At 45.3% G+C, this 15431-nt stretch overlaps 1 protein-coding gene across 1 annotated transcript in view; it reads left to right on the top strand.

Moving 5' to 3' along the window:
* The window catches only part of LOC131290048 (G protein-coupled receptor kinase 2), a 48291-nt gene that overhangs the window by 14568 nt on the left and 18292 nt on the right, over positions 1-15431 (top strand). Inside the window, exons 2-3 of the mRNA XM_058319427.1 lie at positions 6877-6972; positions 13436-13556. Coding sequence (XP_058175410.1) covers positions 6877-6972; positions 13436-13556 — 217 coding nt within the window. The remainder of the gene's footprint in view (positions 1-6876; positions 6973-13435; positions 13557-15431) is intronic.

The following is a 15431-nucleotide window of genomic DNA, read 5'->3' as shown; positions in this document are numbered from 1 at the left end:
CTCCACGAACCCCGAGCCCTGACCATGTTGGGTGAACCGAGAGGACGTGCCAAAAAGAACCCCAACACCCGGACCGCACGGAATGGTTTGTTTTTTGTTCGACCACATCGCCGGCCACGCTGCCTGGTGTACCGTTTGTCTAGAACTTTACCACGACATTACGCCACGTACCACGCTAAAAGCAGTTAACATCGGCCGGCGCAGCTCAAGGGGAACGAACGAGCTGTATTCGGAGTGAAGTCACGGATTGAAGATGGCGCGTCGATTGTACCCACAATTGAGTCGACAGCACGTTACTGAATAGTCGTCATTAACTGAAGATGTTCGTTGGTTTCTCAGGAAGATCTTCACGACGACGCCAGGATACAGATCCTTCTGGTTGCGGGTGTAGAAATCAACCTCTTTCGTCATTCAAACCGATTCCACCAATTGTAACTCACAACCTCTCGCCCCGCTTGCTCCCCAAATTTCCGCCGGTCGATTTGTCCCAACCCCAAAGTGGGTTGATAAATCGTCTGTGGCAATGCGCGTCGCCCGGTTTCGATTACGTTTCGGTTTCCCCACTACACGGGACCGGGCGGATGTGTGTGAGAGCGTTTTGCTTTCGCGCGTTGCACTGGAAATTACGGCTCAGTCGATCGAAATTCGATCAGCCCCCCTCGCATTCCAATAACCCCCCCATGCCGGGCGGGCGGTGGGATAGAACGCCAAAGGTATGTGCCAAATCGGGTTCGGATTGTGTGTGTGTGTGCGTTCACTATTGTCGCGGTGTGACGCCGTGGTGAACCACCGAAGCCACGTTCGTCTCCCATGTCGGCGCGTCATTCCGCGGTACTGCACTTTTGTAATGGAAATTCATCCATACGCCACTCTTGCCGGTGCCATTTTTCTTTTTCCGCCCTCTCTCTTCGGCCTGCCTCCCCATCGTAGGTAGCGATTCGTTTCCCACAGTTAGCAGTTCGTGTGCTGGGAGTTGAACTGCAAAAGGTTTAAAAAATATACGTCCCAAGTACACAAATGTCCCACGCGGGGTAGGACGAGGGGAAAGGCGGGTGCGCGGGGGGGGGGGGGGGGGACCGCAGCCGGAAAAAGGTTGTTTAGAGTAACGTCACTTACTGTAAAATTGCGAGTAACGTGGTGTCGGTCGGCCTCGGCGTTGTGCGCACTTCAGTGCTGTAGGGGAATGGGGGGAAATATAGAGCACGTTACTACAAAGTTTCTCTATTTGCGAGTTCGAATTACATAATGCATACATTCTGTCAGCTGGAACAGCTCTAATGATTGTTCAATTGACTCGGGTGTATATTTGACCTATTTAAGGTTCAAATCGAACCAATAATGTATGGTTATAATGGTTATTTAGATTTCAGGTAAATTTTGCATTTTAAAACTATATGATAGTACTCTTTACCCAATACTCACATAGAAATTATATTTTACTCAATACTCACTTTTAGGAAGTGGTTCAGTCTAAAATTAATCTTCGATCTTTTGACTGTCTAATATTTGCCGTACTCATTTTAATGAGCTTTGAAATACTTAAATGTTTTTATTATACAAATAGTTGGTATTAGAAAATAAGTTATAGTATATCAACTAGTATTGTGCTTAATGAATCTTTTGATAAGAATGAATCTTTGCGGATTCGAATCGTCAAAGCATAATGAATCTTTCGAAATTTTTGATGATTCTTCACGAATCTTTCATGGCTCTGTCATGAATCTCTTTTTGGCTGATCACTTTCCATCAGTTGGTGTGTCTTTGGGATTCATGAATCTCTCGACGAAAGATTCATGAAGCTCTAAAAAGCAAAGAATCATTCAGATTCATTAATCATAATCTGATTTACACAACTCTATATCGAACTCAAAAAATATCCCCTAAAAGAAATTCACATACATGCCATATCCTTTTTTGAGAGTTGAAGAGAAGTTTTGAGGGAAAAAATGAATTTTATACATTAAATACATAACTTTTAACATTAACGGACGTAGAATATTATTTAAATGTTCTCCTTCACGGTGGGGTGCGTATTGCCCCCGAATCCCTTAATAGTGTCGCTGAGCAAAACCACCCGGGGGCGATGCAGATGAATGCAGTTCATGCTTTGCATTTTTCGGAAAAAGCGTTCGCATCACGTCCGACGGCGGATCTAGACACGATTTGAATGCGGGTATCTTGATTGGAATCCTTCCGTCCGTTTCGGTGCGGTGCATCATCACAATCATCATCATCATCTTCATCGCCATCATCGGTATGTAAGACACGGCCCATGGTACGCACACACCCGGATGGATCCTTTTCTGGTTGGCGCTTAGGGCACGATTGTGGCTCACTTTAAACGTGCACAGACCGTAGCGCACCATCTTTTGCGAAGAAATGCAAAATGGCGTTTCACTACGCAGCGCCCATTGCCGTTACTGCGGGTTTGCAATCAAACCGAAAGCGACAGGAATTCCAAACTAGAACTTCACTGCAGTCCATTTCCATGTTGTAATGTGTTCTTTTGCCGTCTGAAGTGGGAGCTGCAATAGCAAACGTTGTCTGTTCTTACGCAAAACTTGTTGAAAATCAAACCAATGTAACAAGTCGGATGATAATTGTTTGGCTTGACACATAGAAAGCGCTAGTAGATTTAAATTCATATCATTTTTTGTTTATACCAACCTTGAAACGAGTTCTGCCAAAATTTTGACAGCACTCGGACGATAACCTAGCGAGCTAGAGCATTTTGTGTGACGCAACTTTTGTGTTTTGAGTAACCGTGGAAAAGAAGGAATTCCGCGTGATGATAAAGTATTGCTTTTTGAAGGGGAAAAATACAGTCGAAACTAGAAATTGGCTTGATGAAGAGGTTTTGGATACTGCTCCACTAAAATTTACCATTAAATATTGGAATGCTAAATTTAAACGTAGTGAAATGAACACTGAGGACGGTGAACACAATAGACGACCAAATGAACAGATGAAAACATTTAAAATTCCACAAAATTGTTCAAAGTAACCGTAATGTGAAGTGATCGAGGTAGTTGACACCCTAAAGGTATCTAAGGAGGAACGTGTTGGACATATCGTTCAAGATTATTTGGATATGAAAAAGCGCTGTGCAAAATGATGGCAAAAATTCATGAATTAGGCTACTTAGGAATCGCTTCCTAACTCACTGTATTCCCCCGATCTGGCTCCCAGCGACTATTTCCTTTTTTTAGATCTCAAAAGGATGCTCGCCGGGAAGGAATTTTCGTCGGATCAAGAGAGGTGATCGCCGAAACTGAGACCTTTTTTGAGCCAAGGACAAGTACTACTGCAAAAATGGTACCGAAAAATTGAAAGACCGCTATAATCGGTTTATCGCCATTTGAAGGGTGTTGAATAATAAAAATTATGTTTGCAAAAAAAGTGTTTTACTATCACAGGGAAAACAACTATCAGTTCACCTGTTATTTCAACGTGCAACAATCTACCCATTTTTTGTGGAGACACGTTCCAACAGGAATACGAATCGCTTTCGTCAGAAATAGCCGTAACGTAAGGGAATTAATAATTCGTTCGGAAAACAGTCGTTTCCGTTCGGTTTTGTTGGTTTTTCCTGTGCCTTTTCCTGCGCTGCGGTCCCAATGTCCGGGTCCAACATATTCGAGCCGCTCGAATATTGAGGACGTGCCATACGCCAGCTGCAGATAAGGATGAATTTCGGTCAATTCCTGATTCTTGGCGCGAAGAGGCAACGAAGAAAGAACATTTATCACCATTTTGGTTTCCACAGCGCCGCGTCCCCGATTGCCCTGGTCCTTGTTTTTGTTTTTGTTCCGCCATGTTGTGTTTTATGTCCTTTCCGTCCGATGGCGTGTGAAATCGATCTCAAATTTCGTGCCTTTCCGCGCAGTAAATCGTTAAACCGGTGTGACTGATAAACGCCCCCTCCCGTGGTGACAGTCTCGCACGGTGTATCAAATTCGTGACGCGACTCATCCGATGGACCATCGTTTGTTTTTTTTTTGTTTTTATTTTATCATCGCACCAACTCTGCCGCCCGGAAGAGGAACGAACTTTGAGCCGGAAGTTGTCTGATATGGAGCGAAAAAAGGGGGGAATCTCGTCCCTACTATCTACGCTCTGTTTTTGATGGTCGTTGAATTTTGATAGAGAACATTCCATCCCGTTCGAATCACGTTTGTGGCACAACTCCCCCCCCAACCTCTCCTTCCGCTACCAAATTCGCAGTCAGGCGAAGCCAAATTTGGTTCGTGGAAAACGTGTCGGTTGCTGATACGTTGCTTGGGTGTGTGCGTGTGCGGTTGGTTTGTCCGGTCGGATGGTGAAACTAATATCAATCCCCCCCCCCCCCCCCCCACACACACACACACACACACACACCCTAACATCCGAGCGCTTGCGGTAGACAATTGATTTTATTGGACGAAATGAACGGACCGCTTTTCCGCTCGAATGTTGCCCATCGTTTCATCCTCCAAGTCGCAAACGGCAGCAGGAGGAAAACGACCGACGCATACGTATGTATATCATCGAAGCCACTGAAACGACTTTGCACCAAAATGGCGGGTAGGGTTCGTGGAAATTCGATTTCGCTGCATTTCCAATTTCCTCGCCCACGGTGACCACCAGTGCGGCTTCGAGTTCGGTTCGCTTGGGAAACTGCACACGCGGACATGGAGCATGGGAGGATCGAGGGGAAGAGTCGGTCGGTGTGAGCAGACCGAACACTTTCGGTTTTTCCGCGTTTTCCATTTCCCACTTTCCCACCAGCCCACGGCCAAAAGCTGATTGATGGAATTGTTCCGAACCTAACGAAGCGTGACTAATTCGAAACTGGCACGCAAACGCCACTCGCCGGTCAACACCCGGGATTGTATAGTTGCGCCATCCAGCAAGCGACCGGCTTCACAAGCCCCCCCGACCTGTTGGGAACGGAATGGACCGTGCTGGAACGGCGCTTTCCACGGTGCTCAAGAAATTATGCTTCCGATTTGCCTAGGCTTTCGGGTGGATTGGTGACGATGGAACGGTCTTTGCCTCCGGCGAACTTCTCTTCCACTGTTGGGGTTTGATTAAAATGTTTCGGACGATTCCAGTCGCTGTTTTTGACATAAGGCAGTCGAGCAATAAATGAAAGTGAAGGTGTTCAACTTGTGTCAAGACGGTTAGGCACCATCCTGTGAGCAATTACTTTCCACCATACATTTTGTAGTTTCTTTCTTGTTGGTCATGCATTTATTCAAATCTTGTACTAAAAAATAATGACGTCAATTACAAACGCATTTGACCGATGGCCCAACCAGCGTTTTTACCAACCACACCATCCTGGCACAAAAACACAACTGACATGTTCTTAAATGTTTGGGAGAAATTTGCTCTCGCCAGCCTTGGTTAGGGAATCCCAAGTGTGTGTAGATCAGAAATGTTTGAGTGATAAGAAATAAAACTTGGCTGAAATTCTCGGTACCGGTCAAGGGGTCAGAAGTAGCGTGGTTCACTCGTGGCCTTATCAATTTCGGCAAACCGAAAACGTTGTGCTGCTGAAGACCAAAGTTGTTCTATCAATGTTGGTGTATGTTCTTGTTTCGCATTAATCAGGACTGACTTTCAACACGTTGGCTGCCAAGCGTTTCTAGCACAGGTTTTCAGTACAATTAAACCAACAGATTTCTGCTGACACCCACTTTTGGGTGACATTTTATCATTATTTATTTTTGCTCAGTCCTAGAAATCATACCAACACGTGATGCATACGAAAAATTCTGCTTCTGCTTTTAAATTCCTTGAACTAAATTTTTCTTTTCAATTGTGACTTAGTTTTTGTTTTCATACAGCCTCGAGTGAGATCTTCTGAAGACACTCTTCCTAGATTCGTTCCTCTAGTTAGGGCCATAGGGTTTTCGATTTTCACTAGAGAGTTTGCTTTTTCGTTTTACATTATTTGCGGTCTCTTGCGTGCCACTTCCAGGAACTTTCTCCACAATCCGAGTCCCGAGAGCTTCCAGTACTACTTCCACTTAAGTAAACTGCCCATCGTAGGACGGGTACGGCCGCCACAAGGCTGGCACAGTATCAAAACGATTCGGTATCGGTTGACTTTTGGCAGCGTCTGAATAAATAAGAGATACTTAACCTTTCGGTTGGTCGTGTACCAGAATTTGCGCCTTGCAGCATCACCGTGTCTTAGTTTCGCCAAGTGGGACGCAAAAAAAAGCAAATGAAGAAAACTATAGCACCCATGCCGGCCCAGGGTTGTGTTGCGTTTTATTGTCAACCCTTCTCGGAAGGGAAGATTTGCGTTCCGTGAACGCTCCTTGTGGAAGAAGGGACGGGCCCGAGTGTATTTCATTTCAGCAAGTAGATTTTATGGTTTTATTTTTGGGGTTTCGGGTCACCCTTCCGGTGTTCCACTTCAGTCTGCTGTCCCTTCACCCCGACGGGTTCGGAACGCCGTGTGACACGTGTGCGTGAAAAGGGGCACGTTCGAAGAGTTACATTTCAATGCCGCCCCAATCGGTGTGTTAATGTTCGAATCAGTTTTCTATTATTCACACGTTCGTTTATTTGCAACCTGTGTGTGTGTGTGTGCGAGAAGGATTTTTAACAGTGGGTGGGTGGGTCCTATTTCGAGCCGTTTTTCGTTTTTCGTCCCCTCTCTGGATCGGAAGTTGATGTATTCATTGTGAATTATTTACAAGCCCATTTCGGGTCGGCAAGGATCGGTCAGGGGGGCTGTTCGATATAATTTATGATGGCCGGTTGTCCTATCAATGCTTTCATCAGTACATTCTTTTAGTTTTTTTTTGTTGTACTTTATACTATCTTATATTGATATTTATCTTTGTCCATCTTTTTTCACTCACTCTTCTTTGCAAACAGGAGGCTCCGACAGTAACAAAGGAAAGAGCAAAAAATGGCGCAAGATCCTCCAGTTTCCTCACATATCGCAATGCATCGATCTCAAGAACAAAATAGGTAAGTGATGGTTAAATACTGTCAGCACGGTAATGTAATTTTAGGTTGTAGATAAAAAAAGCCCATCCATAAAACTCTGCATTTTGTTTGTTGATACATCTTAAGGTTGCTTAAAACATTAGAAAAGTAATAGATGTACAGCAATAATCCTAATCTCCACGACGAAGGTAGACTCAGTTAGTGTGTATAACTTTGTAAGTAAATGAAGTATCTTCTTAAAGAGACAGTGAAACTCGTTAATTAGTTGTTCATACTCAGTACAATAAGACCTTCTTCGCTCGACGGTAATGGATCGCCATACCGTAACTGGCCGCTTATTACTGCCGCTAACGCTCTCTAGTGCTGGGCCAACAGAAAAGTAATAAATCTTCACTAATTTATAGTAATTTTAATTAAGTAAATAAATAATCTCCTGATCTCCACCGGCCGTAACTGTAGAGCGATCTGTTTTGGGGATGGGAATGTGAACCAAATAATGAAAAAAAAGCACCATTCAAGGGGAAAAAGGAATTGAAAACAGGCTACTCCCCCAACCCGCTCAACACATCGTCCGGCACGTCGGCGGTGGCATCTGGTCGGTTTGTAAGTGAAGTGCATCTGCAGCAAATGGATGCCAATGAATCGCCCATTAAATAAAAACTCAACCCACAACGCGATGATGTCGTCCAAGCGGACACGCGGGTGGGTGTGGGCGGTAAACCATTCGATGATTTTCACACATCACCGCCGCGTGTTTCGCGTTTGTGTGTACAATCCAACGGATGATCATCCTCCAGCGGCGGCGGGTCATCGACCAAAGGAGAGAAAGAGAGCGAATGAAATTAATGCGCGAAAACACAAATCGGAACCATTTCCACCGCCTTTCGGCACGCCGGTGGAAAACAAGAATGTAATGAAATGCAAAACAGACTCCCTCTGATGCAGTTGTTTGCACAAGTTGCAACGTTGGAATCGTTCGAATGATGAGAGATGAGTGCTTCCGCATTCGCCGCTCGGATTGCCTGGCGTTACTTTGTACGTTTTCCGTTTGGGGAAACATATGTTTGTTATCGTTTTTCCATCTGGGGAAGTTCGGTAAATCCTGAGAGGTGAAAAACGAAAACATTGTAAAAATGGTTCTGTGTGTATTTATGTTGCGCTATGTAAAGTAATCGAAAGGGCAGGTGTTATCAACACTCTTTGTTACTTTCTTTTTCTATTCTTTAGGTACAGCTGTCGGCTAGTAAAGTTGTATAGTTATTCTTCAATTTTACTTTGCACTAGTTTGTCCACCATAAGTTCCTTTTTCCGTTCCTGACAGGTAGGTGTTGTTTAAATTTTTATCCGTTATTCTTGACGTGTAGAATGGCTTAGAATGGTGCTTTTCCTGGAGCCCGCACCATATTGGTTTTACCGGAAAAACATTTTAAATTACTTTCTTTCCTGGAATAATGCATACGTTACGTCTGGTTCCCTTTTTCTGCGAAGGCAAATTTTGGCATCCAGAACGATATATGTTTTCGAAGAACCGTGATGGAATCAGAAAAAGTTTCACATGTCATTTCCGTCCCATTAAGTTGATGTGCTTTCAAGTTTGACATATTTATTTATAATGTTAAAATTATTGCTAAATGTGTACATTCTTACGTAAGGTAAAAGTAGACTAGAGGCATTGATATTGGTTTCGCTCGATTTTGCATCCGTGAGTAAGATTCACCCAAGGGCAATCCATTTTTAACCCGTATTGTGTTCCGGGGATTAAATAGTTATTTCTAGTAGTTAAATCAAATGTTTAACACAGCTGCGTTGCTTTTCCGTTGCAAATTGAAAATTTCGTCTCATCTTGCCTGCCTCAAGATAGGTTTGCATTGTTCGGATTCTTTGGCACAAAGACGCACGAATACCGCGGATTTGTTGGAAGCGGCTCAACTATTCCGACAGACAAAACCCCCTGCTGACGCGCCCAACCCTCAGGACAATTCGCTCTGAGTTCGCAAACTGGCCGATGCCCGATGAGCACGTGACGGCAATGAACGGCGGAAACATCACCACCTTTCGCAACCGTCCCGGGCATTCGTGGCACCCGGAAAGGGCCAAGCAGGGGAAAGGTGAAAATTCTCCCCAAAGCCATCTTTCGCGGAAGTGGTGGTGGCGTCATTTTCTTCATCCCCTCCCGCACACTTTATTCGGCGAACATTAATGGGATTTCGATGATCGTAAAGATGGGAATTATTTTGTGCCATGTTTTTTTTTTCTCGGCCCCCTCCCCCTCAACCCCGGGACGGAAGTGTCCACGTGCCGATTCGGCGACGCATTTTCGACGATTCGATCCATCGTCGGAAAAGCGGCCAGAAGCGAAAGCGAGTAAGACAGGTCTGTCGATTGCGACATTTCAATTGTGGTTCGACTTTGGTCTTTTGCGTTCGTGGAAAACACCAGCGCGCTTTTCATGGAGAAAATGGTCGGATAAAGTGTCATCTCATTTCGTAACTTCAGATTATATTTCGCAGCGGGATGATCTTTTATGCCGCGGCGCAGATCGGATTTTGGAATATGTTTTTTTTCCAGAGGTTTGTAATTTCATTCATTTTTTGTCAACTAACTTTGCTAAAGAGAAGAGAGAAGCGAGAAAGAGAGGGCGTATTTTTAACGGTGAAGAGATGATTTTTCCTATTTTATTTTTGAAGAGATAGTTATGTTGGGAATGTTAAATTTATCATTTGTGGTACACCATGTTTGGTACACCATTTTATTGCTCTAAAAATAAAACCAAACATCGGCAAACTTTCGATCGACTTTAGCAGGATCTCCGCATTCCTTGCCAAAGGATTGATGTCGATTGCATCCACCTCTCCTTGTCGGTCTTTCCCCATTACCCTCGCCACGTTTATGCACCGAAAGCATGCATCATCGTTGCAGACATTTATCAATGGTGTGTACCCAACACCGATTGGCAACCTTTGTCCGGGTACCTCCGGCCACCGAAACGACCGATAGCGATACGATGCCACACAGCGCATTATGCTGTCTGTCGTGGGAGCAAAAAAAAAAGGAGGAGGAAAAAAAGCCACCATATTGCAACGGAATGGGAACACAAATGCAAACATTCGTCTGTCTGCCGTCCCAGATTCTCAATGTGTTGGCCCGCTTCGCCCTGGCATGCTCCGGCCCGTGAGGTAGTTCCATTTTTGTTTGCTTTATTGCCGGGTGTTTGTGTGTATTGCTGTCTGACCGAGAAGCTTTTCGGGCGGCGATAACGCAATCAGGGTTTTTATTATTTTATATCCTAATGAAGTAATAATGTAGTGTCGGGGGTGGTGGTGGTAGAACGTTGAAGGGGGAGAGGGCCCATGGCGTCGACTCCCAGGGGTATTGGACGACCGGTGTGTGAAGGTCGCGGACACCTACCACTCACAGAGGGCATACCGGAGGGAAGAGGGCCGGGTGGTGGGGGGAGAGGGGTGGGAACGAAATAATGTTTATTTTCACAGCAGCAAGCCAATGAAATCAAAGCGAATCAAAACGAATTAACGTTTGTGTTGGCTCTGCTCTTCGTTCGTCTTCGGCTCGTGGGAGTTTTTGGGGGAAGCCCCTACGAACGCGTGGTCCAGAATAGCAAAATATAATGTCACCGAGGGGGAAGGATGGGGTGCCGTGGAGGGGGGACAAAAGGAGAAAGCATAAAAATTACGTTACCCGAAAAGCGCGTCTAAACGATGTTGCCACACCATCGCCGGAAAATTACCATCCGCGTCGTTGGACACGGAGGACAGCATTCTGTCGGCGGCGATGTGCAGAGGAACGGAGAGGGGGTAAATAAATAAAAAAGCGAGTGTTGGTCAGGCGGGGGGTGCTGTGGGAAAGGGAGGTGCCGTTTTTGTGTTCGGACATACATATTCCGGGTCCAACAACGGGCCGTTGCGCCCGGCGTGATGGCTCGTCAAGGATGATATTTTGCCAAGTTTGCACCGATTGGAGCACACCGTAGATGCTTGTGTGCATGATTGTGTGTGTGTATGTGTGCTCGTCTATATCACGATAATGGTCGCTGTTGTTGCAAGGCGACACTCCTTCTCTCGCTCGCCTGTGGCAGATCCGTGGAAAACCCTCGTGCCCGGTGGTGGAAATTGCGAAGGAAAGCCCTAACCTTTCTCTGCAGTGCTCTCAGCACTCTCTTTGGCTTCTTCTCTCTGCCTCTCTCCGGCTCTCTTTATCGCCCTGCAATGTGCGAATAAATCTTATCCTCGACTTTTCGACCCAATAGAGAAGACGAATAGTCCCGGTCAGCCCGCCGGGTGATGATGGGAACGCGGGCTGGCAAGGAGGGCGGGATGGGGAGGTGGTATGTCACCGACGGAAGTAATGAGATAAATTTTCCGCCCGCTCACCGGGTTTCGCCCTCTGTGGCTGTTTCCAATTTGCGTTAGTTCCCTCTTTTCCGCCGGATGATGCACCAAGGATCATGGAATCCCGAGCCCGGTGTCTTGAGCTGGAGGAGGAAAGAGAGTACCCAAGGGGGTCGAGGCCATTTTGTGTGGATGCCAAAATTCGTGGAGTAAAGACTCAGGCGTCCACACACATATATATACACAGCACGTCGTCCTATATCAGATTTAATTTTTCGTGTTTTCCTTGAAGATGGAGTAATACAAGAGATAAATATTGTTGTTAAACTTTTGTATTTAAAATGTTGCTCACCTGCTTCAACCCGCTTCCACCTATCTAAAGTCAACACTTGCGGTGGTTCCAGGGGTTACTTTATGGTTAACAATTTTCTTTCGCTTGACCACCGTCCCCGTCCGGCTTCCAATGAAGGTGAAGCGAAAAAGGCATCGTCGCATCCTTTCGCAAATGGTGTGTGAGGTCATCACACTCACACACACACACACAAGCATACACAAATACACGCAATCGTTGCTCCAACCATTCCTAGCGGGCTGAAGGATACCTAAATGGCTTTGCTTTCCTACTTTCTTGGCGTGGCGAACGGACATCTTTCACTCGCCCCATGGTTGTGTGTGTGTGTGTGTTTTTCTGATGTGGTCAGGCGAGGTCGTGCAAGCCATTAATATAGATTAGCGTCCAGGCGAAGCCAATGCTGATGCACTCGTTGCACTTCCGTGCACAGAGGCGTTTGTGGTGGTTGCAACCATTTTTCTCCCGCTCCGTCCGGAACAAGGGTAATCTACCGGGTAAAACGTGCTTGAGTCGAATGAAACTGGAACCGCCGAAGCGTGTTTAGTGCACATCAACGGCCCTCCGCTTTGACCGCTCGATGGATGCGTTTCTGATGCACTCAGAAGGAAGCATTTTCACCTTCGTACGACAATTACCTCTGGGGCTTCCGGACTCGGTATCGGAAGCAAGTCTCGAGGTAGGTGCGTGTTTGGTCGCGACATCGATGTCTTTTGACGACACTTTTTACCACCGTTTGAGTGGAGTCAAGAAAATGAAAACGGTGCAGCTTAATCCATCTAGCAATTTATTGTTCTTAGTATTGTTTGATAGTAAACGAACTCCGCTTGATATTAGTTCACCTTGGCGTTTATTTACTCTAAAAAGAAATCGTCTCATTCCTTCCTTCCTTGTGCGCTTAACCGATTAAATTTAATTTTAACACTTAGTGGCACAACACACAGCGTTTGAAACGGTGCGTGAATCCTGCGGCGGAAATGAGGCTTCAACTGAAGCATAACGGTAGCGCGTCCTGCCAACATCAAAAGGCAAATTCTTAGTACGATTTCAACTCATCTCACCGCATGGGGGAAAGCGTCTGCCGATGGCGTATCCTTCTGTCAGTTGTTTCCGGTTTTTGTAATTGAAAATCGTGTTTGACGGCGTACATAATCCTTACAATATTATATCCAGCCGGACGCTTCACTCATGCTTAGACGAGCTCGTTCAATGCAGTCGATTGGGTACAAGTTTCGATAAAACAAAATAATTTGAAATTAATTTCACTAACTTCCCATCAACTTAATCCAATACCACGGGATGAATTACTCTTAATTAGTGTTGTGCTTAATGAATCTTTTGGCGAGATTCATTCATATGAATCTTTCACCTAATATGCATTCCGATGGATTCATGTATCTTTGCGGATTTGAATCTTCAAAGCTTAATGAATCTTTTGAAACCTTTATGAATCTTCATGAATCTTTCATGGATCTGTCACGAATCTCCTCGATTCTTTCATAGGCGTGGACCTTCAGACCAAAAAAGGGGGGTCCCTCAACCCATTTCATCAGTTGGTGTGTCTTTAGGATTCATGAATCTCTCGACGAAAGATTCATTAATCCCTTTTAAGACAGAGATCAGATTTACACAACTCACAACTGAATCATATTTACACAACTCTACTCTTAATGATTCCCCAATTAAATAAATCCAATATAAAATTATACCCTTATATTTGTAGTCGTGTGTTTTGGCTAGTTGTAGCTTATCGCTTATTTCCTGTGCTTCCTTTCCTTTCCCATTCCAGATGTAAGCTATGGTTACGTAGTTGATCAGCAGCCGATCGGGCGTGAGCTGTTCCGCCAGTTCTGCAAGGTGAAACGGCCCCAGTACTCGCGGTACATCACGTTCCTCGATGACGCCACGCGGTAAGTATTAGTCTCCTCCGTAAAGCCTTAATTACACAGTTCGACGAACAATAAAATAATACAGCTTTTCTTAAAGGATATTTGATTGATGTACCGTAAAGTTTGTAAAGCGAAACATCGTTCATCTCCGCCTTATGTAGCATCCGGAACCGGAAGAGAACATCGATTCATGACAATGCGAGATGTTATCAACTGTTGCGGACTTTTACACACGCACGAAGTCTTTTCGCCATTCACTTTATCAACCGGCCAGGAGTTTCCTTCCGCCCGAACCAAACGGCACGCGGCGTTGTTTCGCTGACTTAGCAATCTAGCCCATAAAATGGTGGGAAGATTTTCCCAAAAACCCCCCCGGTGAGGGCGCGGCGCTCTTCCTCTTTCACAAATTTCGGAACCAAATGTGGGTTAATGGTAGGATCGCAATAAACCAAGCCAAGCCAAAGTGAAACGATCCGAAATGTGGCCCTCTCCCCTCCGGTGCACAAGGAAGCATAAAACAAAACGTTTTCTTCCTGCCACGTACGACCGCGTGTGTGTGTGTGTGAGTGGGTGTATGTGCGTGTGTTCGGTCGTCAGTTTAGAGTTGAATTTGGTCTGGTCGGGGAAGCTCAACGCGTGTGGGGTGCATTGGGGTTGAAACGGAACGGAAACCGCGTCACGTTCATCGACCGGAAACAATGGCAACCACAACCCGAAAATCCACGTACCGCCTCCCCCCGCCCGGAGCGGAGGACATCCGGAAACCGACGTTCGTGGCTAATGCCGTTGCTGCCCGCCGACGTCAGCCCAGAAATGATTGCCACAGCATTCGGTTGCAGATGAAATATCGCTGCTTTCCGTGTTCGGTTTGAAGAGGATGGCGGGCACCATTCCTCTAATGTGGTTTCGTATGTTTGTGTGTGTGTGTGATGTTCGATAGTGCTGGCCCGTTCCAAGCGAATAGCAAATTATGTCAAATTTCAAATGTTATCTCTGCGTGTTGAACCCCCCGATGGTTGCTCATCGCTTTTTTTCCTCTCAACCATTTTCGATTCGCGAATGTAATTGGGTAGAAAATATAATTTTTTTTCCAACAAAATGGTGCCCATATTTGCAATTTTCATTACATGCGCGCAATGCTGACTTCAGCGCAATTCTAAATGTTTCCTTTTGATGAATTTATTTAATTTCAGCCTCCTTTATATTTCCTCACAAATCGTTTTCTTCAATGCCCTTTTAGTGTACGGGCTTTTGTATGGTTCCAGTTTGCTTAGTGCGTCTAGCTTCCCAGATTGCCACAGGATACGGGAACCCTGGCCTCTCGAACCTTGTACAGCTTCCTTTTCTTCTCCAAATGAATCGATGCAAACAAATTCCGTACGAACCTTTTTTTTAAGACCGGAGGAGCCGTAAAGGCGGGCGTGAATTGAAATAATATGCGTGCGTCCGTGCTTTTCCCCAAGGTGGCCAATTTTATGGCATTTCCATGGCAGCAAGGAGCCTGATTGCCATGGCAAAAGTTTTCGGCCGTCAATCTAAGTAGCGAGAAGAAGAGAGAGAAAAAAAAGAGCGAACATAATTGAAGCTTTGCTCTCGCTTTGGGCGGAGGAATGATGGACATAATTTAATTTTTCCGATGAAATTGATTGAAAGGCTGTAGGAATTTTGGAATTTCTGGGTGGAAGTTTCTGCCGTCTAGTCCGCTAAATTTCACCAACGGCGGAGATGGCAAGTAAATACGGAATAATGCGCCTTCGTTTTGTTTATCTATCATTCCCCTCCCCCTTGGACGGGTATTTAAGTTTATGATTGTATTAAAATCTAGCTGAAATCGTTCCTTCTAAATAAATTAAAACCAAAGCGAAGCAGCCATTTGGCTGTTTGTAGATTTGTTTT

The sequence above is a fragment of the Anopheles ziemanni genome, chromosome 3, assembly GCF_943734765.1.
Source record: "Anopheles ziemanni chromosome 3, idAnoZiCoDA_A2_x.2, whole genome shotgun sequence".
In the NCBI taxonomy this organism is placed as follows: Eukaryota; Metazoa; Arthropoda; class Insecta; order Diptera; family Culicidae; genus Anopheles; species Anopheles ziemanni.
Note: the sequence above shows the minus strand (reverse complement) of the source record. Positions and strands in the feature narration are given on the sequence as shown.